Source organism: Abramis brama (assembly GCF_963993115.1).
Source record: "Abramis brama genome assembly, chromosome: 1".
NCBI lineage: Eukaryota > Metazoa > Chordata > Actinopteri > Cypriniformes > Leuciscidae > Abramis > Abramis brama.
In genome coordinates, this window is record NC_139963.1 from 57,476,584 (window position 1) to 57,504,365 (window position 27,782).

The 27,782-nt window shown below is 39.2% G+C and overlaps 2 protein-coding genes across 4 annotated transcripts; both read right to left on the reverse strand.

Annotated features, from left to right (window-relative positions):
* Window positions 1-1,789: 1,789 nt before the first annotated feature.
* Window positions 1,790-13,956, reverse strand: LOC311077326 (uncharacterized protein). 3 transcript variants are annotated; one of them, XM_084105704.1, is made up of 5 exons: window positions 13,826-13,955; window positions 12,064-12,318; window positions 5,135-5,255; window positions 2,842-4,570; window positions 1,790-1,985 (listed from the first exon to the last, which is right to left on the reverse strand). In XM_084105704.1, exons 4-5 carry the CDS (start codon window positions 4,563-4,565, stop codon window positions 1,910-1,912), a joined length of 1,800 nt encoding a protein of 599 aa, XP_083961830.1. In that variant the 5' UTR covers window positions 4,566-4,570; window positions 5,135-5,255; window positions 12,064-12,318; window positions 13,826-13,955; the 3' UTR covers window positions 1,790-1,909. The 3 variants fall into 3 exon arrangements, with proteins under 3 accessions (XP_083961830.1, XP_083961828.1, XP_083961829.1); XM_084105702.1 differs by lacking the exon at window positions 5,135-5,255 and having other exon boundaries at window positions 13,826-13,956; XM_084105703.1 differs by lacking the exon at window positions 5,135-5,255 and having other exon boundaries at window positions 12,064-12,313; window positions 13,826-13,938.
* Window positions 13,957-15,517: 1,561 nt separating this feature from the next.
* Window positions 15,518-27,593, reverse strand: LOC311077465 (uncharacterized protein). Its single transcript, XM_084105990.1, has 4 exons — window positions 26,206-27,593; window positions 18,553-19,775; window positions 16,743-16,836; window positions 15,518-16,466 (listed from the first exon to the last, which is right to left on the reverse strand). Exon 2 carries the CDS (start codon window positions 19,768-19,770, stop codon window positions 18,712-18,714), a length of 1,059 nt encoding a protein of 352 aa, XP_083962116.1. The 5' UTR covers window positions 19,771-19,775; window positions 26,206-27,593; the 3' UTR covers window positions 15,518-16,466; window positions 16,743-16,836; window positions 18,553-18,711.
* Window positions 27,594-27,782: the final 189 nt, after the last annotated feature.

Sequence of the window (27,782 nt, forward strand, 5' to 3'; positions counted from 1 at the left end):
ATTTTGTCAGTATTTAACAGTTTTAGCCAATTTTCTGGGTATAAGATTAATTGGAACAAATCTTCATTGATGCATCTAAACAATTCATCTTCTAATTCTGTTTTACCATCTTTTATACCAATAGTAACCAGCTTTAGATATTTGGGTGTGGACATATATCCATCTCTGCACACAATAGCTTTAAAAAATTTCCAGGGTATATATAATCGTGTAGAGATGGACTTGACTCGTTGGTCATCGCTTCCTCTATCTTTACAAGCTCGTATTTCTATCATCAAAATGGATATTTTGCCTCACATTAATTTTTTTTCTGCTATGATACCTCTGTCACCACCTTTAGATTTCTGGTCTAAATTGCAAAAATTAGTTTCTAAGTTCATATGGAACGGCAAAGCCCCCCGTATAAAGTATTTAACGCTGCAGCGTTGCAAGGATGCCGGTGGACTTGCATTACCTGACTTTAGGCTTTATCATTGGGCTTTTACATTACGCCCTCTTACAGTATGGTTGAACCCTGACTTTGTTGTATCTTGGCAACCGATTGAATTTAATCTGGCTTTACCTTATAGACTACAGGATTTGATTTATTGTAACATCCCGTTAAAGAGTGCGAAGCAGCATTTTGGCCCAATAATAGCTTATCTTCTTTCTACCTGGCGGGCGGCTTCAAAGATCACCCGCGATGACCATAAATGGCATTCAAATTCTCCATTATTTCGTAACCATAATCTTTTATCGGGCAATAAACCTTTTGTTTTCTCAGACTGGAGTGATAGAGGGATTAATGTTTTGGCTGATATTTGGGGGGACAATGGTTTACGCATGTTTAATGATCTACGTGCAGAATATAATTTACCAGGCACTTCATTTTTCTTTTATTTGCGCCTGAGATCTGCCATGCGTGCATATGGGGTTCCTTGGGGCATTAGTATTCACTGTCTTACTTTGCATAAGTTGCTCACTTCATATGGTAACACTAGGGGGATGGTTTCGTCATTGTATTTGTTATTTCTGGAGGCTTCTTATAAAAGGTTACCTGTGGTGGACATTTGGCACAGGGATATTTATGGGACTGATTCAGAGGACAGTATTGACATATGTTGGGACTCAATATGGTCTAACCTCAAACATGTCTCTAAAAATCCTAATCATCAATTGATTCATTTCAAGATGATTCATAGGATGTATCTCACTCCCAGGAAACGTCACTTAATGAAGCTTTCCACCTCTCCTAAATGTGACTTGTGCTCTACTGGGTGCATAGGGACATATATGCACATGTTTTGGGATTGCCCTGAAGTCAATGAGTTTTGGAGACGGGTTACCACCACGCTGAAGGACATTTTGGAGTTGGAGATATCATGCTGTCCGAGACTCTTGCTTCTGAATGATGATTCCTCTTATACCCTCTCTCTAACTCAAAAAAAGTTATTTTTTTGTAGGCTTACTGCTGCTAAGAAAATGCTTGCCTTGCGCTGGAAACATCCACACTCTCTTGCGTGGACTCACTGGATGCATTCTTTCTTGGACATTACGAACATGGAGCTCTCAGTGGCAAGACTACATGGAGCTTCTAAGAGGACTATTTCAGCATGGTTACATGCCATTTCCAAAATTAAGGAGCATCTTTAAGACCTTTATCTCATGTTCTAACTTTTATTTATTGTATTTGGTTTTTGATCTGCACTTTTTCTTAGACTATGTATACTCTGAATGTATCTCTGGGAGAGGGGGTGGGGGGTTATGGTCGCCTTGGGAATGTGGGAGGGGGGAAAAGAAAAGAGAAGTGTTCAGAATGATGTGCATTTTTATTGTTCGCTTATGTACAATAATATTCTGTAACTCAATAAAAATTTGATCACAAAAAAAAGAAAAGAATGAGAAACTGATTTGATTTCAGAGCGAAAGCCTAAGCCACTTCTTTCCAGTGTGAACTCTCATGTGAATCTTCAGACTTGATTCTTTCTTTTCCACGTCCATCAGGTCTGAAAGAAACATTAAATCAAGTGAGATTTCAAATGAGAGACAAACGTGAAATGAAAAGTGAAGCTCAAAGTCAAGATCACTGATGAAATGAGAACTGAAAAGACTGCCACTTAAATACAAGTCAAATGAGGGTAAAATGACAAACACCTGTGCAGAACAAATGAATGACCACGACGACATATGAGTGGCGGGAAAACTAAGACAAAGGTGAACATGTGACCGAGAAAACAAACTAAAAGTCCATGAAAACTGACCGAACTGTGACATCTGTAACTCAAGATCTTCAGATCGTGCAGTATAACATGATAATCAGGTTTTGTCGAAGCCACAGCAACAAAACATTTTATTCAATTGTTTTTAATGATCAAAACCAACTTAAATGAACTAGGGCTGCAACTAATTCATGAAATTATTAATAACAAGCAGATGTTAGAAACAGAAAGCTGATTTATATTCATTTGTTTAGTCACATGATGTCCGGGGGACAAAGTATGGAAACCTGTTTCCATCACAGTTGCGCAAATAATATAAATATGGAAGTCACAATAATGAGAAACGTTGTCATAATTATGACTTAGTATCTTATAATAATTAGAAACTTTATCATAATAACTTAACATTGCATAATAATGAGATGCTTTTTCATAATAACGACCTAACATCTCATAATGAGAAATGTTGTCATAATAATGAGATACTGTCTTATAATTCTAACTCAATATCTCATAATGATGTGAAAATGTGAATCAGATAGCAAGCAACCACCAAGATGTCCTGTTGCTCATCATGGCTGTTAGGAAACTAACTTACACAGGAGAGACTTTAATGCTCAGCACATCAAGATGAACTACTTACTGTGATCTCAGACTGTGGTGATCTGGTTTCTCCACTGTGTGGATCTTCATGTGTCTCTTCAGGTGACTTTTAAAAGAGAAACTCTTTCCACACTGATCACACGTGTGCATCTCTCCAGTGTGGATCCTCTCATGTGTTTTCAGAGATGATGATCGACTGAATGTCTTGTCACAGTGTGAACACTTGTAAGGTTTTTCTCCAGTGTGGATCCTCTCGTGTGTTATCAGACTTGTTAACTGACTGAATCTCTTGTCACAGTGTGAACACTTGTAAGGTTTTTCTCCAGTGTGGATCCTCTCATGTGTTTTCAGATCTGTTAACTGACTGAATCTCTTGTCACAGTGTGAACACTTGTAAGGTTTTTCTCCAGTGTGGATCCTCTCATGTGTTTTCAGATCTGTTGACCGACTGAATCTCTTGTCACAGTGTGAACACTTGTAAGGTTTTTCTCCATTGTGAATTCTCTGGTGCAGTTTTAAACTCTCCGCTCTAATAAAAGTCTTCTCACACTCAAAGCACATGTAATCTTTCACACCAGTGTGAATTTTCTCATGTCTTTGTAAATGACTCCGCAGTGAAAAACTCTTTCCACACACAGAACATGAATGCGGCTTCTCCTTCGTATGGACTGTCAGGTGTGTCTTCAGGTTTGATGCAGAGAGAAATGTTTTTCCACATTGATCACATGTGAACGGCTTCTCTCCAGTGTGGATCCTCTCATGTGTTTTCAGAGATGATGAGTGACCGAATCTCTTGTCACAGTGTGAACACATGTAAGGTTTTTCTCCAGTGTGGATCCTCATGTGAAGATTAAGGTTTGATGAGTGTGTGAAACTTTTTCCACACTGGTCACATGCGTACGGCCTTTCTCCAGTGTGGATCCTCATGTGGATCTCAAGATTTTCTTTGGTTGTAAAACTCTTTCCACACTGATTGCATGCATATGACTTTTCTCCAGTGTGGATCCTCATGTGAAGATTAAGGTTATTTTTTTGTGTGAAGCTCTTCCCGCACTGATAACATGCGTACGGCCTTTCTCCAGTGTGGATCCTCATGTGGATCTCAAGATTTTCTTTGGTTGTAAAACTCTTTCCACACTGATTGCATGCATATGACTTTTCTCCAGTGTGGATCCACATGTGTTTCTTAAGGTTATTTTTTTGTGTGAAGCTCTTCCCACACTGATCACATGTGATCGGTCTCTCTCCTGTATGAACTCTCATGTGAAGCTTAAGATATTGTTTGTTTGAGAATCTCGTTCCACATTGAGCACACATGAATGGTTTCTCTCCAGTGTGGATCATCATGTGAAAGTCAAGACTTTGTTTGGTTGTGAAACTCTTTCCACACTGAGTGCAGGTGAAAGATTTCTTGGCTCTTCTTTTCTTTAATAATGTCTTTTTATTCTTTGAGCAACTCAAAGGTTTTTCTCCAGGTTTGACATGATGTTCCTCCTTCACTTCACTCAGTTCTTCACTCTCCTCCTTCACTTCTCTTAGTTCTTCACTCTCCTCCTTCACTTCACTCAGTTCTTCACACTCCTCCTTCACTTCACTCAGTTCTTCACTCTCCTCCTTCACTTCACTCAGTTCTTCACTCTCCTCCTCCACTTCACTCAGTTCTTCACTCTCCTCCTTCACTTCGCTCAGTTCTTCACTCTCCTCATTCACTTCACTCAGTTCTTCACTCTCCTCCTTCACTTCGCTCAGTTCTTCACTCTCCATCAGGTCTGAAATCAAAGAGAAAAAGTTATTTCCTTTTCAGTACAACAAAAATAATTCAAAGAGAAGAATATGAAGTGAAAGGACATAAGAGCTCTCATGTAATAACAAAAAGTACTTTCCGTTAATTAGGTACATTGATGATAATTATTTTTTAAAACATTATAGACACAAATCCCATGTTTCTGTAGCAAGAACTATTAAATATATTTGATCATTGACACAAATATCTAATGTAAAATGTAATTTATTTTACTTAAAACTATTTAATTATTACAGTCCAGTCATACTAGACTTTTAACTCCAATGACTCCGATTCATTCGCATGTAAACGTGGGAAACCAAAAACACAAGTTCCAGTTCAAGTTGGAACACCAATTAATTATTAGTCATTTATATCATAGTTTAAATAGACATTTGATTACTCTATTTAACTCTTTACATTATATTTGACTGATTCATTTGGATTCAAGTGTCACTTAGAGTTTCACCTCGGCCAATAATGCTGATCTCACGGTCACAAGCTCATAGGTCTGATTATTAGTCAGAGGTTATGACTAATGACTACATACCTGCCAACCTTGAAGAAATTGTATGAGTACTACAACCCACTAATCCTTTTGTACTAATCCTTAAATCCTTAAACTTTTGTACAGGAGGCGTAGCCCATGGAAACTTCTTCCACCTGAAAATCTTGTCAGAAATAAAAGTAAACTGAGTACATTCTTTGCAAATAAATAAATCAAAACATTAAATAAATGTGCAAAACCAGCAGTTATCAATATCAAAATCAGTTTGCTAAAAACAAACAACAACAAAAAATATAATTTCCCATGCAGTTTCAACTTTTGCATGGTTTAAAGGTTGCAGATTTGGCTTTTTTAAGTAGTGTGTCAGTGAAAGTCTCTTTTTAACAAATGCTGCCTTTGGAGGCAATCATGACTTTTCTTGCCACCAGAGAACTAAGCATCTCTGTGCTCATGTCACGGCTAGCACGACATTGTGTTTTTAGTGACCAAGCTGAAAATCCTTTCACATTCTGCATTGCTGTGAAAAATCACACACACCCCAAGCATAACTGTAGTGAGGTTTGCAAAAAGTTTCTTCGCTCCTGATTTCATCACACCTAATTCTCTCCAAGCTTCATCAGCCCGTTTGGTAAGAAAACCATCATTCAAGGTGGAGGACTGGAAGAGACAAAACTCCTCCTCCACTTCATCCACTGTAACACCATTTCCCAAGAAGCAGGGGAACCTGTCAGTGAGGAGAGTTTAGCTGTTTGCCGTCTTCTTATATCAGCTACGGCAGCATGACCCAGCAATTCGTCCCCATAGGGGAATTTAGAGCGCATGTACTCAACAGCTGCAGTGAAATATTTCCTTACATCCCTGAAGAAAGCTACAAGAGGTAAGTTAGCTTGACTTTTGATAAATGTCTTTGTGTCATGTCCAATTGACAGCTCATCATCAGGCAGCTGGTGTTCACTGGATTTGTTGAGCTTAGCAATGTTTCTAAGGTGGGAAAAAGACTGTTTTTGTAACATGAAATATGACCTTCCAAAGACAGGTTGCAGTCTAGTATAACACCCAGGTCTTTTACTGTAGAGGATAAAGTAACAGGACATCCTACGATGTTAAAGTTGTATTGTGAGAGGTTTTGTGGGCGTTTTTTTTAACCGATAAGTAGTACCTCTGTCTTGTCTGGATTTAAAAAAATAAAAATTGCGCGTCATCCAATCTTTTATATCTTTAACATACTCTGTCAATTTGGATAATTTAGTGTGTTCATCTGGCCGTGATGAAATATAGATTTGAGTGTCATCAGCGTAACAATGGAAACTAATTCCATGTTTCCTTATAATATTTCCAAGTGGCAGCATATTGAAAATAACAGAGGGCCTAACAAAGATCCCTGCGGCACTCCATAGTTTACTGGAGTTATGATAGATTTTTCTCCATTTAAATAGACAAAATATCCTCTAAAAAGTATAATATACATATTATCCTCTAAAATATAATATTATCTTTTTATTGCCTTTTTTTTATTACATCACATATTTTAGTAGTTATCATAAATTAGGTATCGTTTGAAAGCTTATGATCTCATAATTCATCCTGTGAAAACTGTTTTGAAATTGGACATTGTGTTACCATAGAAACGGTACTCTAAATTATTTTATCAGGCTCCTCCCCTTTTGGGCGTCGTCATGTTTCATAATTTATGATCAAAATATTTTCTAATCTTGACAAAACACATATTGTCAGAAAGGTCTGAGTCTCAAGGTTCCATATTTTGTGACAGAAGTGATATTTGGACAGAAATTTATTCATTTGTTATGGTAGAATGCATACAGTTAAATTCAATGGAATTCAATGGCACCCAGTGGCTATTTCTGGTAATACGCCTAAACAAAATCTCATGGGAACTTCAATTTTTGTGATTTAAACTTCAAATTTGGAACACAACTTGGATAGATATATGGCTTAGATTTTATAGTAATTTTTTGTAAAACATATTTTGTAAAATATAGATTTTATATAAAAGAAAAATATTAAATTATATTTGATTTAATATAAATTTAAACTTCCATAACTTTTTCATACTTTTTATTTTTTTTAATTGATGTCACTTCAGTAATATTCTGCTATTTTTTCCCTTTAAAACAAGGCCAAACTTGGGTCTATACTCCAAAGCATTCTTGAATTACAACCATTTAAGCTTAAATAGTGCATTTTAATGTCCATTCTCAAAAAAGGGGGCTGACAGGTAAGGGGTTCATACAATTACATGTTAATAATTTAACAAATATAGCTTCAAAACAAATATAAATAAATAAAAAAAATATTACAAGCAATAAACAAAGAGTGCTTTCAATATTTGAGTAGGCTGTCTGAACATTTTCATCTCTTTTGAAATTATAAGATGTGGTTTGTCCTGTCTGTTTAATAACTTAAGATATAACTGACTGTCACATTAATTTTGTGTCATAAAAGCATTTTGAGATGCAAGTACATTTAACCACTTGGAAGGAGTCGCTCACAGCCGCATGCTCAAACGCTCTTCGCAAAGCGCGCATGAGTATTTGAAATTGAAAGCAGCTTCTGTCTGTGATTTTCATATTTTTAATATATAAGCCAACTGCATTCCAAGACATATGATGCCTTCGTAGAACATTTGTAAGTAAATTACCGGCGGGCGAGACCGCGCACTACAAAAATAACATCACGCAGACCGCGCAACTCTCATATCTTGTGCAATGAAGCCCGCGAATGTCCTTTAATTCGCTTCAACTTTTCCGAACTTTATTAAAGATTATTTCTCGTAATGTTGGAGTAGCGTGTGCGTGTGTGTGAGACAGAGGAATTAGAAGCAAGCAGAATACGGTTGTTTATAAAGCACACGTAGCGCCATCACATATCTGTGTTTAAAACTAAGCTCAGACATAAATCTGAAATTATCTTAATCGATACAGAATCGTTGGAGAGAATCTATAACACAATATCACATAAACTAAACATAAACTGTTATTTCCTGTAGCCAGGCCTATATGTGTAGCGTGCCAAGCTGATGCTTTATCTTCAGGTAATACAGACTGGTTTACTTACTCTCGCGTGTCACGTGACCAGACTGTAATAGCAGCTTTGCGGTTAAAAAAAATCGCATTTCATCATATCGCGATATTATTGCAAATGCCCTCCTTGAACTGCCACCTTACCATGGTGGAGGGGTTTGAGTACCCGAATGACCCTAGGAGCTATGTTGTCTGGGGCTATATGCCCCTGGTAGGGTCTCCCAAGGCAAACAGGTCCTAGGCGACGGGTCAGTCTAAGAGCGGTTCAAAACCCCTTATGATACAAAAAAAAACAGAGGACCGTGACGTCGCCCGGTATGGCGCAGCCGGGGCCCCACCCTGGAGCCAGGCCTGGGGCTGGGGCTCGTATGCGAGCGCCTGGTGGTCGGGCCTTCCCCCATGGGGTCCGGCCGGGCTCAGCCCGAAGGAGCGACGTGGGGCCACCCTCCCGTGGACCCACCACCTGCAGGAGGGACCGTAAGGGGCCGGTGCTAAGTGGATCGGGCGGCAGTCGAAGGCGGGGGCCTAGACAACCCGATCCCTGGATGCGGAATCTAGCTCTAGGGACATGGAACGTCACCTCTCTGGCGGGGAAGGAGCCTGAGATTGTGCGTGAGGTTGAGAGATTCCGACTAGAGATAGTTGGGATCACCTCTACGCACGGCTTGGGCTCTGGAACCACACTCTTCACCACTCTGGAGTTGCCCATGGTGTGAGGCGGCGGGCTGGTGTGGGTTTGCTTATAGCCCCCCAGCTCAGCTGCCATGTGTTGGAGTTCACCCCGGTGAACGAGAGGGTCGCTTCCCTGCGCCTTCGGGTTGGGGATAGGTCTCTCACTGTTGTTTGTGCCTACGGGCCGAACGGCAGTGCAGAGTACCTGGCCTTCTTGGAGTCTCTAGGAGGGGTGCTGGAAAGTGCTCCGACTGGGGACTTCATCGTTCTACTGGGGGACTTCAACGCCCACGTGGGCAGCGACAGTGACACCTGGAGGGGCGTGATTGGGAGGAACGGCCCCCCTGATCTGAACCCGAGTGGTGTTCTGTTATTGGACTTCTGTGCTAGTTACAGCTTGTCCATATGAACACCATGTTCAAGCATAAGGGTGTCCATCAGTGCACATGGCACCAGGACACCCTAGGCCGGAGGTCGATGATCGACTTTGTGGTCGTTTCATCTGACCTCCGGCCGTATGTCTTGGACACTCGGGTGAAGAGAGGGGCGGAGCTGTCAACTGATCACCACCTGGTGGTGAGTTGGATCCGATGGCGGGGGAGGAAGCTGGACAGACTCGGCAGACCCAAACGTACTGTGAGGGTCTGTTGGGAACGTTTGGCCGAATCTCCTGTCAGAGAGATCTTCAACTCCCACCCATGACAGTGCTTCGACCGGATCCCGAGGGAGGCTGGAGATATTGAGTCCGAGTGGACCATGTTCTCCACCTCCATTGTCAACGCGGCCACTCGGAGCTGTGGCCGTAAGGTCTCCGGTGCCTGTCGAGGCGGCAATCCCCGAACCCGGTGGTGGATACCGGAAGTAAGGGATGTCGTCAAGCTGAAGAAGGAGTCCTATCAGGCCTGGTTGGCTTGTGGGACTCCTGAGGCAGCTGATGGGTACCAACGGGCCAAGCGGACTGCAGCCAGGGTGGTTGTGGAGGCAAAAACTCGGGCCTGGGAGGAGTTCGGTGAGGCCATGGAGAAGGACTATCGGCTGGCCTCGAAGAGATTCTGGCAAACCGTCCGGCGCCTCAGGAAGGGGAAGCAGTGCCCTACCAATGCTGTTTACAGTGGAGGAGGGCAGCTGTTGACCTCGACTGGGGATATCACCGGACGGTGGAAGGAATACTTCGAGGATCTCCTCAATCCCGCCGTCACGTCTTCCATTGAGGAAGCAGAGGCTGAGGGCTCGGAGGCGGACCCGTCCATCACCCAAGCTGAAGTCACCGAGGTAGTCAAGAAACTTATCGGTGGCAAGGCACCGGGGGTGGATGAGATCCGCCCTGAGTACCTCAAGTCTCTGGATGTTGTGGGGCTGTCTTGGCTGACACACCTCTGCAGCATCGCGTGGCGGTCGGGGACAGTGCCTCTGGATTGGCAGACCGGGGTGGTGGTCCCTCTTTTCAAGAAGGGGGACCGGAGGGTGTGCTCCAACTATAGGGGGATCACACTTCTCAGCCTCCCTGGGAAAGTCTACGCCAGGGTACTGGAGAGGAGAATACGGCCGATAGTAGAACCTCGGATTCAGGAGGAACAGTGTGGTTTTCGTCCCGGTCGTGGAACACTGGACCAGCTCTATACCCTCTACAGGGTGCTGGAGGGTTCATGGGAGTTTGCCCAACCAGTCCACATGTGTTTTGTGGATTTGGAGAAGGCATTCGACTGTGTCCCTCGCGGCATCTTGTGGAGGGTGCTCCGGGAGTATGGGGTCCGGGGCCCTTTGCTAAGGGCTATCCGGTCCCTGTACGACCGGAGCAGGAGCTTGGTTCGTATTGCCAGCAGTAAGTCAAACTTGTTCCCGGTGCGTGTTGGACTCCAGCAGGGCTGCCCTTTGTTGCCGGTTCTGTTCATAATTTTTATGGACAGAATTTCTAGGCGCAGCCAGGGGCAGGAGGGGGTCAGGTTTGGGGACCACACGATTTCATCTCTGCTCTTTGCGGATGATGTGGTCGTGTTGGCCTCGTCAAACCAGGACCTCCAGCATGCACTGGGACGGTTTGCAGCCGAGTGTGAAGCGGCTGGGATGAGAATCAGCACCTCCAAATCCGAGGCCATGGTCCTCAGTCGGAAAAGGGTGGCTTGCCCGCTTCAGGTTGGTGGAGAGTTCCTGCCTCAAGTGGAGGAGTTCAAGTATCTCGGGGTCTTGTTCACGAGTGAGGGAAGGATGGAACGGGAGATTGACAGACGGATCGGTGCAGCTTCTGCAGTAATGCGGTCGCTGTACCGGTCTGTCGTGGTGAAGAAGGAGCTGAGCCGCAAGGCGAAGCTCTCGATTTACCGGTCAATCTACGTTCCTACTCTCACCTATGGTCATGAGCTTTGGGTCATGACCGAAAGGACAAGATCCCGGATACAAGCGGCCGAAATGAGCTTTCTCCGCAGGGTGGCTGTGCGCTCCCTTAGAGATAGGGTGAGAAGCTCGGTCACTCGGGAGGAGCTCAGAGTAGAGCCGCTGCTCCTCCACATCGAGAGGGGTCAGTTGAGGTGGCTCAGGCATCTTTTCCGGATGCCTCCTGGACGCCTTCCTGGGAAGGCGTTCTGGGCATGTCCCACCGGGAGGAGACCCCGGGGAAGACCTAGGACACGCTGGAGAGACTATGTCTCCCGGCTGGCCTGGGAACGCCTCGGTGTCCCCCCGGAAGAGCTGGAGGAAGTGTCGAGGGAGAGGGAAGTCTGGGCATCCCTGCTTAGACTGCTGCCCCCGCGACCCGGCCCCGGATAAGCGGTAGAAGTGGATGGATGGATGGATGTAGCATTGACTGTATTCATCAACCCTGTTACTAAAGTTACTGTAAGAAGAATGTTCTCTATGACAGTTGAACTCATATAATTTATGATTAATACAACTTAAGATTTTGCTCAAGTTACACGTACAACCCTGTCAGCCATTCTGGATATTTCATTTACTTGATACAGTTTACTGTTTATTGCTTGAAAAATATAATAAAAACGTGTAAACTATATTGAGAAATGTCCAACATTTCTGTGACATAGTTGCAAAATCTTGTGAACCAAATATAAAACAGAGCTACAATTTTACTTGGTTTGATGTTGACAATCAATATGAAAGTTTCTCCAACCTCCCTTTACTGAACATTTGTTGAAAATCTGTACTCATTTCATAGTTTAACTGTTTATCTAAAAGTGATGAAGTGCTTGAATGTTTCTAACATGAATGTTCTTCAGCATCATGAATGAATGAAGAATAAACACCAACCTCTTTGTTCTTCAGGATCTTCAGTGTGTTTCATTCTGCAGGGTTCTGGATCACTCATGTTCTCACTGTCCTCTTTAATAAACTCAGTCTTTGCAGATTTCAGCTCTTCCTGATGCTCTGATGCTCGTCTTCACTTGTAGCTGATGGGAATTTACAGCATTTATTGGAGAATTACTGTGGGAGGAGCTTCACTGATCATGTGACTACTGTAAAAGGGGCTTCACTGATGATGAAATTGCTGTGGGAGGAGCTGATCTGCCAAAATTAAAAAAATATCAGTTACTGATTTGTTTCAATAGGGTCAAAGACCAGATGTTTAATTTTAGTGTCAGATTGATATTAAATTTACAAAAGGGATTTTGTATACATAGAAAAATGCAAGTGTAATGTATAAAATGTAATGTATATGTTCAAATAACTTTTGTGGAGACAAAATGTCAGAATTTAGTTGAAATAATGTTGAATCATCATTCAGTGTAACATTTGTATGTAAAAATGAAACAACATAGGCCTAATTATATATAATAGAGAGAGAGAGAGAGAATTTCTGTCTGTCTATCATACAGCAATTTTTATTTCTAATTCTAACATTATTCTGTTTCTTCGTTAAAATAATGGCAGATATCTAGAAAAGTAGTAAAAAACTGTAATATAAAAAAAAACATTTAAAAGCATAAAAGACATATAGTAAAACATAAACAGAATACACACATACATATAGTAACCATCAAATACCCTCAGTCTGCAGACACCAATGAAATTACCTTTAAGTGTCAATTTACAGGAGATCTGAAGACATCAGCATAATAAATGAGGTGAAAACAGGAACTATTGTCATGAAATAAAGAGTGTTTTCAGCAGATCTGTTAATATTGATGAGCCTCAGACTATCAATACTCATTCAACAAGCCATTCAGGATCATCAGCAGATCATCTCTATTATTCTGAGTGTTTGCTGTTAGAAACACATTATTTGAGTCAGGATACATGATAAAAGACTATTAAACTGCTCCACTGAAAGACAATACTTTTATTTATTACACTATGACATGGCTAAAACATCAATAACACAAAAACAATCACTAATGACACTCATCTTCATCAACAGATAAATAATGACAGCAGCATAATGTCCAAATTAATCAAAATATATAGTTTGATCTTATAATAACTACATTAATCACTACACAGTACATTCGAAATACGGAAATCAACACCAATATACTTAATTTCAACATGCAATGTGCCCAAATGAATCAAGTTTGATCTTATGATAACTACATTAATCACTATAAAATTAGATCATTAAAATAATAACATTTTATATGTGCAGAAACTGAAAATTATCATAAAACTTTTAAAAATAAAGAGCACCACAAAGCACTATTGTTCCAAGAGTAAAACGCTATTCATATTTATTAGTATTGATTTAATGTCTCATGTATGTGGCTCATTATAGGCTCAATGTAAAGCATTTAGCAGTCTCTGTTCCATGTATGACACTTGAGATCTGTGGGGTAGATAGTGTGGTGCTGGTGGATATTGAGCAGACATAAGTCAGAGATGAAGTACACGTCAATGGACTGAGGCTTGTAGCTCGAGTAGTTTGGAGTGTAACGTAGTGTGTAACGAGTGGCTTTGTATATGAACGCACAGCAAGCCATTCAGGATCATCAGCACCCTATTCCGCTGTATGTGAATTCATGTGTTGGAGGCTGTGTTTAGATTTTCTATTGAGATTTTTAGTAACGTCGATACTTACAGACATCGCGTCTAACAGATGAAAAGAAAGGTAAGATGTCACACACGGCTACCACATTTTGCTGAACTATTGCAGTACTCTTTACTGTCTATGGCAGTACTACTAGTACTTCCTGCTTCCTGAACTAAGAGGTTGCCTGTGACTGCTTTTCAAAATTAAAGTCCTCACTAGAATACACATTTACGCAATGATAAATCCACTGAAAAATCTAAATAATTCAGTCTTGCACATAGTATTTTATTTAAAGTTTATTTTCACATTCTGCTGCACTTTACTTCACTGTGTATATTGCAAAATTACTGTAAACATTAATGGCACATTACATATGACTTATTTTATTCATTCCTCTGTGATAGTTCTTGTTTATTTTTTGTGTATTATATATTATTAAACATTAATGCCTATAAAGTAGTTTGAAGTTAAACTGACAGTACATTGCCGCAACTTTTCTTTTAAAACAAAGTAATTGTGTAATTATAATTATAAAAGAGATATGTACACATACAGATGATCACATTATGTATACACAGTGCTGGTCAGAATATTTGCCCCCTTGGTAAATATGATGAAAGATGGATGTAAAAAATAAATCTTATTTTTTTTAAAAACTAGTAAAAATCTAACCTTTCACTGAAGTAATTAAATTTTGTCCAAAACACGTTGGGAACAATTATTTGTCCTCTTTTATTAAATAAATTTTGCAACCTCCTATTTTCAGAGAAAAAAAAAAGCTCTGAGTCTTCTCCTATAATGCCTGATGAGTTTGAAGAACACCTGACAAGAGATCAGAGACCATTCCTCCCTACAGGATCTCTCCAGATCCTTCAGATTCCCAGATCCATGTTGGCGCTGCTTCTCTTCGGTTCAGTCCTCTCCTCTTCAACAGGGTTCAGGTCAGGGACAGGGATGGTCATTGCAGATACTTGGTTTTGTGCTCAGTGACCCATTTTTGTTTTGATTTTGATGTTATATGAGTTAATCTTTCTGAAAAATCTAAAGCACTATTTATTTAATTTGTCTTTTTGTTCTATTGTATTTTTTTTTTTTTCGGTTTTGACATATGAAAGACATTTCATTGATTAGTTTTGGATAGATTGTACATTTTTACTGTAAAATATCTGCCACCTCAAATAAGCTTTTGTTTGCCAATTTTTGCTCATATGTTAAATATAGTATGTTTTGTCAAAAATAAAGTAATCAAATAATTTGTTATAGTGTTTATTCCAATGTAGCCTAGGCTATATTCAAGTAATGAATCCTTAACTTTGAAATATGTATGATAAAATTTATACTTTAGTTTTTACAAAGAAAGATTACACTTGAATTGTTGTTGTAATTGTAACTTTTTTAATAAAAAAAAATATATATTTTACAAGGTATATGTAAACAAACTATTAAAAGATAAATATAAGCCTTTTCTTTAAATAAGTTTTATTGTGTTTTATTAGTGACAAATTTGGGGAGAGGATAAATATTCCAAAACAGAAAATACAGTATGAGAATTAACTGCACAATTACTAGACATGTTTTCCTTGGATATTATAGGCCAATTTGCAAGCACAATTTGTAAAAAAAAAAAAAAAAAAAAAAAAAAAATATATATATATATATATATATATATATATATATATATATATATATATATATATATATATATATATATATATATATACACATATATTTAGATGCTTCCAACTGTTGCTCTTGCATTCTTTCTTGTGACACACCTGAATGAATGGCTCATTAAGTATGCGGGCCCCATTGTCTCCTCAGGTGCGAACCACTAAATATGCATGATCGTTGACGCCCACTCCGCATATTGCCTTTCCAAACAGAAAGTGTTTTGCAAAATTTAAATCAATGTATTGTGTTATGTGAATGATTAGGCTCATTAGGTTTTTTAGAAGAAAAAACTCTAGGCGACGACATCCATTAGTCAAAAGTCTTATTGACACATATTTAGTATGTGTTTTGTGGCCTTATTTCATAAACTTTAGTTTTTAGTTTTTTCAATAACCATGCATAAACATTATTCTCTCAAAAATACAAACATGTACATGTATGCTGCTCACATATTATGGTAGCCCTGTTTGTGCTATATAGAGTGAATTTACACCTTTGCCATTAATATGTTTATAAGCAACTGAAAAAAGCAGAAATGTCAGGGCATGTCAGAACATCTCAAGGACCCCAAAAACACCTTAGACCCCAGAGGGTTAAATGAGGATTAATTAGATAGGAGACACGATACAGGTAAGGTTACATTGACCATTGGTGGTATAATAAAATACATACCATAGTATATACATAGTACACAGGACAGTCAAAAATCCTTCACACAGTTTCTGGGATGCATGTTCATTTCTAGATCAGTTTGTCTCTGATTAATGCAGCAAAGTCTGTGTTAAAGATTGTTTCTGTCTTCCCATTGTCTTTCTCTCTTTCGAGCACGTGGTCACATTCCTTTACACCCATAAAACCAACTTATCTGATCGTGGTAACGAGAAGACCTTCTTTGCACTGTTTGGGGGAAGATGGGACCACAGATTCCAGAGTGGAGTGTGAAGACTATTATGGTACATAAGCCAAATAATTGTGTCTGATTTGGTCTCAGTTGTTACATTGTTCACGTCCATCAAGTCTAAAAGAAACATTAAATCATGAGATTTCAAATGAGAGACAAACATGAAATGAAAAGTGAAGCTCAAAAGTCGAGATCACTGATGAGTTCAATAGACATTTTAATCCCATCAAATCTGGTGGACAACTGCTGTGCACAATTATGATCTATTTTAATGTCATGAAGATGATTTGTGTTATAAAACACTAGTTTGGTCATGAAACAATGTAAATCTGGTGAGCATCAGCATGTTCTTCATCATGAGGAATGAATGAGGAATCAAGAACATACACCAACCTCTTTGTTCTTCAGTATCTTGATGTTTCATTCTGCAGGTTCTGGATCACTGGCGTTCTCTCCGTCCTCTCCTTCCAGATGCTTTCTGGCAGTTCTGCCAAAAATGATAATATGCATGATTCTTCAATTGTTTTTAATGATCAAAACCAACTTACTACTAGGGCTGCAGCACTAATTGATCAAATTAATTAATAATAAGCAGATGTTAGAAACAGAAAGCTGAATTACATTCGTCTGTTTCAGTCACATGATGTTTGGGGACAAAGTATGGAAGCCTGTTTTCCATCACAGTTGCGCAAACAATGTAAATATGTAAGTCTTAATAATAAGAAATGTTGTCATAATTATGACTTAGTATCTCATAATAATTAGAAACTTTCTCGTAATAACTTAACATTGCATGATAACGAGATGCTTTCTCATAATAACAACTTAACATCTCACAATGAGAAATGGTCTCATAATTACGGAAGAGGATTAGGGCCAGGCAATAATAAAAAAATAAAACCATCTCGAGATTAAAGTCATTATAATGCGAGATTAAACTTGTTAAATTTCGAGAAAAAAAGTCGAAATACAATCTTGAGAATAAACTCATTATATATTGAGAATAAAGTCGTTGTGTTTCGAGAAAAAACTCGTTAAATTTCGTCGAAATTCAATCTTGAGAATAAACTCATTACATTTCGAGAATAAAGTCGTTGTGTTTCGAGAAAAAAACTCAAATTTCGAGAAAAAAACTCGAAATACAATCTTGAGAATAAACTCATTAAATTTCGAGAATTAAGTCGTGTTTCGAGAAAAAAACTCGTTAAATTTCGAGAAAAAAGTCGAAGTAATTGTGAGAATAAACTCGTTAAATTTCGAGAAAAAAAGTCGAAATGAAATGTAGAGAATAACGCATTTGATCAGTGTTCATTGCATAACATACTGGCAGAGTTGGATCACTTAGTCAATCTATATTTTTGACTTTCTTTCAGTAACAAAGAATAGAACATTAGGTCTAGGTGTTTTTAGAAGAAAAAATCAGTCCAATTTGCGCGAAGTACTCGCTTTTGTCCAACATGAAATTCATCGAGGTTTCGTGGTTTCCCAGGATACCATAAGACGCATTATTAAACTTGTTGATCCTCAAGGTGTGGAATTTCGACGAAGGAGACGCTTGAGAAGACGCCACTTGCACTGGCCCAAATGCACTCTGGCATATGGACAGCTATGATAAATTAAAACCGTACAGCATTACCATTAATGGCTGTATAGATGGTTACAGTCGTTACATTCTGTGGATGGAGGCGTGCACAACCAACAACGATTAATAATGCGTCTTATGGTACCCTGGGAAACCACGAAACCTCGATGAGGTTGATATCAGTAGGCTATGCAATGAACACTGATCGAATGCGTTATTCTATACATTTCATTTCGACTTTTTTCTCGCAACACAACGACTTTATTCTCGATATTTAATGAGTTTATTCTCAAGATTGTATTTCGACTTTTTTTCTCGAAATTTAACGAGTTTAATCTCGCATTATAATGACTTTAATCTCGAGATGGTTTTATTTTTTTATTATTGCCTGGCCCTAATCCTCTTCCGTACATAATAATAAGATACTTTCTCATAATGAAAATTTTATGTAATAATGAGATGCTTTCTAATAATTATAACTTAATATCTCATAATATGAAAAAAATAAATAAACAGATAGCAAGCAACCACCAAGATGTCCTGTTGCTCATCATGGCTGTTAGGAAACTAACTTACACAGGAGAGACTTTAATGCTCAGCACATCAAGATGAACTACTTACTGTGATCTCAGACTGTGATTGTTTTCCATTTGAGAGAGTAAAGAAGAAAACTGAAGGAACCTCTCTCCACATGGATCATGGTGATTCGGTTTCTCCACTGTATGAATCTTCATGTGTCGTTTCAGGTGACTTTTAAAAGAGAAACTCTTTCCACACTGATCACACGTGTTCATCTCTCTGGCTGTGGTTCCTCTCATGTGTTTTCAGATTTGATGACAGTTTGAATCTCTTGTCACAGTGTGAACACTTGTAAGGTTTTTCTCCAGTGTGGATCCTCTCATGTGTTTTCAGAGATGATGGCTGACTGAATCTCTTGTCACAGTGTGAACACTTGTAAGGTTTTTCTCCAGTGTGAATTCTCTGGTGCACTTTTAAATCGCTCGCTGTAGTAAAGGTCTTTTCACACTCAAAGCACATGTACTCTCTCACACCAGTGTGAATTTTCTCATGTCTATGTAAAGTTTGCCACACTGAAAAACTCTTTCCACACACAAAACATGAATGCGGCTTCTCCTTCGTATGAACTCTCAGGTGTATCTTCAGGTGTGATCCTCTATGAAACGTTTTTCCACATTGATCGCATGCGTACGGCTTCTCTCCGGTGTGGATCCTCATGTGAACATCAAGGTTTTCTTTTTTTGTGAAGCTCTTCCCGCACTGATCACATGTGAACGGCTTCTCTCCAGTGTGGATCCTCATGTGACGCACAAGATTTTGTTTGCGTGTGAGACTCTTTCCACACTGAGTGCAAGTGAAAGATTTCTTGGCTCTTGTTTTCTTAAAAAATGTCTTTTTAGTCTTTGAGCGACTCAAAGGTTTTTCTCCAGGTTGAACATGATGTTCCTCCTCCACTTCACTCAGTTCTTCACTCTCCTCCTTCACTTCACTCAGTTCTTCTCTCTCCTCCTTCACTTCACTCAGTTCTTCACTCTCCTCCTTCACTTCACTCAGTTCTTCACTATCCTCCTTCACTTCACTCAGTTCTTCTCTCTCCTCCTTCACTTCACTCAGTTCTTCACTCTCCTCCTTCACTTCACTCAGTTCTTCACTCTCCTCCTTCACTTCACTCAGTTCTTCTCTCTCCTCCTTCACTTCACTCAGTTCTTCACTCTCCTCCTTCACTTCACTCAGTTCTTCTCTCTCCTCCTTCACTTCACTCAGTTCTTCTCTCTCCTCCTTCACTTCACTCAGTTCTTCTCTCTCCTCCTTCACTTCCATCAGATCTGAAGTGAAAGAAAAATATTATTATTCATCAAAATAATACAAGAGAAAAAAATGAAGTGAAAGGATATTAAAGTAGACAAATACTATAAAATATTACCATTTTGCTGTTTTTTTTTTTAAATATTAAATTATGTTTTATTAACAAAGTTCGGGAGGAGCACGTTCAGATAATTAAAGGGGTGATGAACTGAGAAATCAAAATTTCCTTGAGCTTTTGACATATAAGAGATCATCATACTATAATAATATCCTGTAAATTTCAGAACTGAAAACTACCTTGTTAGTCCAATAAAAGCTTTTATAGACATCAGGCTCAGCAAACGACTTATTTTTCAAAGTGGGGAACTATGACGTCAAAGAGGATAAAACACCGCCTCCACAAAAGAAGATCAACGCCTACTTCAACACGGCCTGTTTAGCCCCGCCCACCACCCAAACATGCTAAATAACATAGGACGACATGATGATTGCTAAACCGGATCGAGCTACTTCCAAGCAATAAACATGCTGTTTACTAAATATTGTGCAGTGCCTGTTTGTGGAAGAAGACAGTCTGCATAAGCTTCGGATTCCAGCATGGTTAAACTTTATTAAACCAGTCAATCACAATTTCCAGACACTCTGCCAGCAACATGTAAGTAACCATGTGTATTCTAATGCCTGATCTGCGATCAGTGATTTCTGAGTAATTATTCAAGTTCAGATTCTCTTAAAATCGTTCAATACTGTTTATGCATCAGTGACTAAACGATCAACTTCACATAATTTCTCGTAGTATTATGAAAATAATCTTTTTTAAACAGTTATTAAATTATATTTAGAAAGCGATCAAAGAACGATCCCTTTCCATTCGCCCAAGCTGTCAATCAAACGGCACAGCGCGAGCCGCGAATGCTTATCTGGACACTTACCAAACTCGTGATGAAATAATGACACTGTTACACTACACAACGAAGCTCTTGCTGTGTATTCACATCGTGTACATTGTAATTTGGAGTAAGCATTTATGAGAGTGCAAAAATTGCTTTGCAATGAAAGGATCTTTATTCACGCGATCAACAGACTGCATCTGCTCAGTGCTCATCATGCTGCAACCTTTCATGTGATGGAATAGATTTAAATATAATGCTTAAACGGTAGCCTACGTTTCACGATTTGTTAATCTCGATAGCTGTAATAGTAAAAACGTAGTAAAAGTTTTCGAGAGAGTTCATGTAATACTAGCTATTTCATATGCAAGCATGTCAGCCAATCACAGCAGTGGGCGTTTGCACTGCAGTCTCACAGCAGACACGCCCCTTAAAACTGAGCGTTCAAATCTGAGCCTGAAATCAGGCTTGGAAAAATGGCTTTTATTTATAAATTATGACAATTTTTGATGTAAAAATCATACTAACATTATAAGGGCACCCCAGGAAACATTATAAAATAATAAAACAATCCAGTTCCAGGGCTTGAATTTCGGCGCGGGATTGCGGGTATTGCACATATTTTTTATCATTCCCGCAGGTCTCCTAGTAAGAGCTTCGTTGTGTAGTGTAACAGTGTCATTATTTCATCACGAGTTTGGTAAGTGTCCAGATAAGCATTCGCGGCTCGCGCTGTGCCGTTTGATTGACAGCTTGGGCGAATGGAAAGGGATCGTTCTTTGATCGTTTTCTATATATAATTTAATAACTGTTTAAAAAAGATTATTTTCATAATACTACGAGAAATTATGTGAAGTTGATCGTTGTAGTTATTTTTTGTGTCCCTCCCCCAAAGGAAATTTGGATTTTAATTTTATTTTATTGTTTTGAAACAGTATTATATAGGTGCAGTTCCAAACATTACTGATGGCAAATCATGCAGGACAATGACAAAAAGCTCATCCACTGAACCTTTTAACACTGGTGTTCCACCCTGTTATATTCCGTTCCACCCTGTTATGCTCCTTTCCACCCTGTTAGACAAGTCATTTTAAATAATAATTTGACAGCACTGTTAAATGTTTGGTATACTTCTGTCTTATTTTGTGAGGCGAGGAGCACGAACAGCATAATATACGTTTTTGAGCCAAATTTTTTATTATTATTTACCATACTATTTGCAAAAATGGGCACAAAAAGTACCTGTTTTTAATAAACAAGACATATACTATTCATCAAAAATTGTTTTGCTTGTTTCAAGAAGAAAAATTTTTTATAAGATGGCATAAGGGACATATACTACCCAAGAAAAGTTCATTATTGTTTAACATTTACATTATTAACATGTTGTGATAACTATGTATATGTCCCTAACAGGGTGGAATATTTTCATGGACAGTGTCTGAACAATCTACCCATAATTATTATTTTTTGAGTCCCTGAGCTTGACCAATATGTATTCCTTATAGTTAAACATGCCACTATTTTGGTAGAATGCTAAAAACATGAAAATCATGTACTTTTTTTTCCAAACCTTATTAAGACAAAATGTCACCGCATACCAGGAATGTCCCATCTGTGTATTATTTGGCAAATATTGCATTTATTTCACTGCAGCTGTGGTAAAGTATGCAAACACCACGTGAGCGGTCACTACGGGAACCAGAAAGTGTCCGACTTCACGTCTCCGTTTGCAGCTCCTCCCCGCCTGCACGCGGCTACTCTCGCCGATTGCATCCAGCCGCAGCCGATGTCGAACACACCTTTTGTCTCGTGAGTTGTTGTGATGTCAGCGTGATGGAGCGTGAGGGTGAAATTAGTATTGAAGATGCCCCTGCCACTTTTAAATCATTTGTGTGCCGGGTCAATCACACGCACACTCCACGCACACACACACACTGTCCCTCGCTCGCTCACTCATTTACGCGCGCAAACACACGCACACTCACTGTTGCTCGCACTCTCACTCACTCTCGCTCACACTCAACCCGTCGTGGAGGACCGTTAAAATTAAACATGCTTTTCTGTCGTGATGTCCTGAAGCATCGCAGACGCGTAGGTTGTCGCCCACTATGACACACGAAATGAAACGATCGAATCTTGCGTCCCGACGCCGACGGTGTCCTTCACGAATCTCCACGAAACGGATCGTGCCAAAATCGCGCTAAAATAGTGTAATCTGAACCAGGCATGGTAATAAACATTTGACCTATCACGCAAAGAACCTATTAAAGCACTAAGACATGGGAACAGTATAGCTAACATTCAAGTCATATCTACATCGCAATATTAAACAATGATCGCACATCGCAGCTTTTCCTCATATCGTGCAGCTAGTTACTGCCCAAAGGTCTCAACTGCTGCCAGAAATCGCCGACATGCTTATATTCTTGAAAAAGAACATGACCATAATCTTAGGCTGTTCTGTGTAGTTAATTTATCTCTTTTTCATGCTTGAAGAAAAAAAATTGTTTCTGTTTGAACTTGTAGTTTTGAGAGAGCAGTAGCCTACTTTGATTATGGATACACACTAACTGTTTGCACTTAAAGTGTTATTTCAGTTATTAATATTTATTTTATTTATACTGTTTTATTTTTTTATGTTCGATTTGTGGAAAGGAGTTAGATTTCTCATATGAAATTGTGAAAAGCCAGACGGTAGAGTTTATAGCAAAACATTTTGCAGTGTTTGCATGTCCTTTACTGCATAGAATTCTTTAAAATAGAAGTAAAATAACATTCATTACAAGTTGATTTCAAAATGCACCTAAATTGTTTTGCATTTTGTTATTTTCAGTTGAATAAAAGACTATTTTCCATTCATATATTTCATCATTGAGGATTTCTTAAAAATTGTTTAAAAATCTCGTCTTATTGTCTCGTTCTCGTGAACCCAATCTCGTGTCTCCTCTCGTCTCGTGGAGTAAGCATCTCGTCACACCCCTAAAAGTTTACCATTTGCACGTCTTTTTAATGCCGAGTTCAGACTGCACGATTTTAGCCCCGATTTTGGATCGCCGACAGGTTTTGAGAAATCGCCGACAAATGCCCGAAATCACAGGCAAATCGGTGCTCGTTCACGCGAGTGACAATCACGCAGTGTGAATGAGCAAAGACGCGATCTGAGAGAATCACCGACGAGTCGCCGACGCCCGTGAGATATTTGGCATGCTAAATATCTGGACCTGTCGGCGATTCAAAATCCTGCTGTGTGAAAGTGTTCTGACTGAAAACTACATCGGCGATGACCGACAGCCAATGAGAGAGCAAGATACAGAGCAGCGGGTAGTTCGGGGAGGAGTTATAGGTCACAATATCAGTATTTTAATAGATATATTTACAATTATATCAAACAGAAACAAAGCACAAACATTTGCTTGACCAGCAGCAACAGCAGCACATTGCAAAATTATTTATTTACCCCCAACTCTCTTTGCAGAACACACCTGCTCCCCTTGTCTTCCCAGCCATTTCCTCATACATAATATGTTTTTATTTTTCTCCTTTTCGCTGCAAGTCAGTCAATTTGGATCGCAAGCTTCTTGCAGGCTATCATTTTTAATAACAATTTCAGTCTCGCGCGAGAACTGCGGTCTTACGCACGCGGGATTTTGCGCTATTTCCTTATCACTTCTCGCGTGTGTTTGGTTGCGAAACGTAGTTTGCGGACCAGACAGAAGTTGTCGGTGATTCTTCCTCCTGAAAGTCATGCAGTGTGAAACCTCCTGTCGCCGATGCATCGTGCAGTGTGAACACACCAGCAACTGAATGTTACCCCAGATAGTCACGCAGTGTGAAAAGAACAGTGACCCGACTACTTTGAAAATCGTGCAATCTGAACTCGGCTTAAGTCTCACCAGTTTAAACATTCATGCGATTTTAAACTCTTCGGTACTTGCGCGCTGTCTGAGAGATGTTTTATTCTCTGCACACATAGCCTACGAGTAAAGCCGCCTCACAAACAGCTCGCGGGTAAAGTTATTTTTCGTGGATTATATCGCTTTAACAGTCAAAAACATAAGAAAACTATGCCAATTTCGGTCTTGGTGATATCCTCTAAACACAGTAGGTTATGTCTTAAATAAGCATAAATCGCACGTGACCGTATAATGAAAACAGGATCCGTGCACTAGCTCTTAAAGGGACAGCACCCATATGTGTCTGTCATTAATTTGGTTGTCAAAACAACAAAACATAGCTTTCATTTTAAGGAATCAGGATTAATAGCCTATGTATTTAATTTAGTCAGGACTAAAATACTACCCAGTGTTATTTTACATTTGATTACTTTATTCAGTCTCTGTAGTATTTCTGAATACTAGTTTTAGACCTAAGCAAAAACTTTTCTCTTTATTTCTCTTTATTGGTATCTTTATTCTATTGTATTTATTTGTGCTACTTTTTTCAATTTAATTCAAAGATTGAAATCAAGCTTCCTTGAGTTGTGTAAATTCTTAAGAACAAAATGACCCCATTGTAAAAATGCAATGAGTAAGCATACATTTAGGCGAGATAAATGTAATTAAAAAAAAAAAAAAAAGTCTAAACCCCCCCTCAAATTAAAAATCCCCCCCCCCCCCCATAATAATCACCTAAGGGAGAATTACTGTGGGAGGAGCTTCATTGGTGATGTAATTACTGTGGGAGGGGCTTCAATTATGGTAAATTTTAGTGGGATGAGCTTCTCTGACAAATATATATATACTATTTGCCCAAAATAAAAAATAATAATATATCAGTTACTGAGTTTGTTTTATACTGGTGGTGAACAGACTGACTCCTGTAACACAGGAGAGGAACGAGGAGACAGTGTGTCAGGTTCGAGCTCTCTGCAGTAATTTATTTAAGAATTTTCTTCAGCAAATACATCTCTATTGTTAAGAGTCATTTTATGTTTCACACATTACATATTCAGTGTCTTTTTAACATTACAATGAATTTCAGTGTCCATGTCAATACAAAATCCATAATAAATAAATCTCTAAGTACCAAATGCATGTTCACTCTTCGTGCTTGTATTTTACACTATTTATCAAAATGAAATCTAAAGACAATGGTACTCTTCAGCAGCTATTTTTAGGATACTTACAAACTTTCATTCACAGTATTTTATCAGGTTAGCTCACTGTATGTTAGTTCCCCACCATCGGTTGAAAATGTTTTTTGCTCAATGAGTTTAGACAAGAATGGTTAACGTTACAGTTTAAAATGAGATTTGAAGTTGGAGCACTTTATTAGTAATACTCGTTAACATTGCAAGCTCATAAAATATCTTCATGTGCATGCACGTGGGAAAGTGTGTGTGTTGAGCTGACTTGCTCTCTAACGTATTGTGTGCGTTGTCAGCAAAGTTAGACAGTTACTCTGCCGGACTTTGCCCTCTCGTTTCAAACTCGTTACAAACAAAATCAGAAACAGACCCTAACGAAAATTACTACACTAAAACAGTCCACTCATATCCCAAACACATTTCTGCATGGCTAAATTCTAGCTCTGAAGTCTTTTTTGTACATTTACCTACCTGTAACACAGGAGAGGAACGAGGAGAAAATTGGTGCGTCCCAACTTGCATAATATCCGTCCTAAATAGTATTCGAAAATAGAATTAATACATCCCAAATCGTAGTATGCAGCCTGTAGCACGATGACGTAGCTGGATCAGATCCGACACTACTGGACGCGCATGCGCGGTGGTGTGTTTTGGGCTACAAAAAAAAAAAAAAAACTGAATAGAGTCAGAGAATGTCTAATAGGAAGAGAATTGGCACTCTCTGCTTACTTCCGGGTTCTGGCTTGGTTGCAGTAACACGTCTCTATCCATGCGGGGGCGCTCGCGAGCGAGTGCAGAATGAATGGAGGTCTATGGCGAAATACCCCTCAAAACCCACTTTTCTCAGGATATAATTTTTTGTCTAGTAATTTGAATGTTGTATTCGAAAGGAGATGCAAAGAAATTACACATTGCTGGGTGTTAGATTTTTTAGAGTCACTTATTTGCTTTAAAAAGTCTTTTAAAATGTCAATGACGTCACACACATGTACGACCAGAGATACTGCTTCACGGCAATCCTTCACTCACTCTGGTGAGTTCGCGCTCTGCACTTTCTTTTCTCTCGAGGCATCGACAACACAGCTGACACAGGTAAATACACGTGCTAGAAGAGTTTTTGTTTTGTTTGTTTCTGGTCCCGCTTCGGATGCCACGATGCCATCAAGCGGTATCTCTGGTCGTAATCAGTCCTTCACTGACCAATCAGCGTTCATTAGCAGAATGCTAGCGTGTTATGGGCAACAACAACTCAACCTGTAAGAAATCGAAAGGACATAAGTACTCGTTCATTCAACTTTCGACCTATAACCCATGTTGAACTTGCAAAGCCTACAATAAAATCTGAGATTTCTCAACGGCAATCGGGTGAAAGAGACACATTTAGCCGTATAGCCCCATTGACTCCCATTCAGTCTGCACTCGCTCGCGATCACCCCCAGTGGAATTCTAATGGAACTGCAACCAAAATCAATACAATGGGGCTGAATAGGGAGTGCCAAGGCTCTCCGTAGACGGGCTCTGATAGAGTGCCGAAGTTATGACGTCATTTTATAGGACAACCCGGAAGTTAGCGGCGCATGGGCAGCTCATGGGTTCCCTCGATCGAAAAGCAATGCATTTTCCCCATAGACTTTTGGAAAATCGCAAAAAAATAAGATGTGTTAGTGTTCAACAAAGAGTTGTGACCCTAACACGTTTTGTCTATCAAGATAATCTTTACAAGTTAATCCAAAATGAATAAATTTTGAAGCCTAAATAAAGCCGTCAGATATAAAATGCTAAAGGTAGGCTATAAACGGTCTACAGCACACCATGGCTCGGATCAACGTCATCATCAAGCTTCCTCAAACTTTATTTTAAAAAACACGCTTGCTCATTATGATCTGCGCTGTGTATGAACCTATTTTTTACAGTCTATGGTATGAACACTTATCCACTTTTTCATGAGAAATATTGCCCATTCTGTTTTTCAAAAAATGTTAGAAACTAATTTTGTTTATGCGTGCCTCTCTGAGATTTTTTTTTATCTTTTGTTAATGTTTTATTTA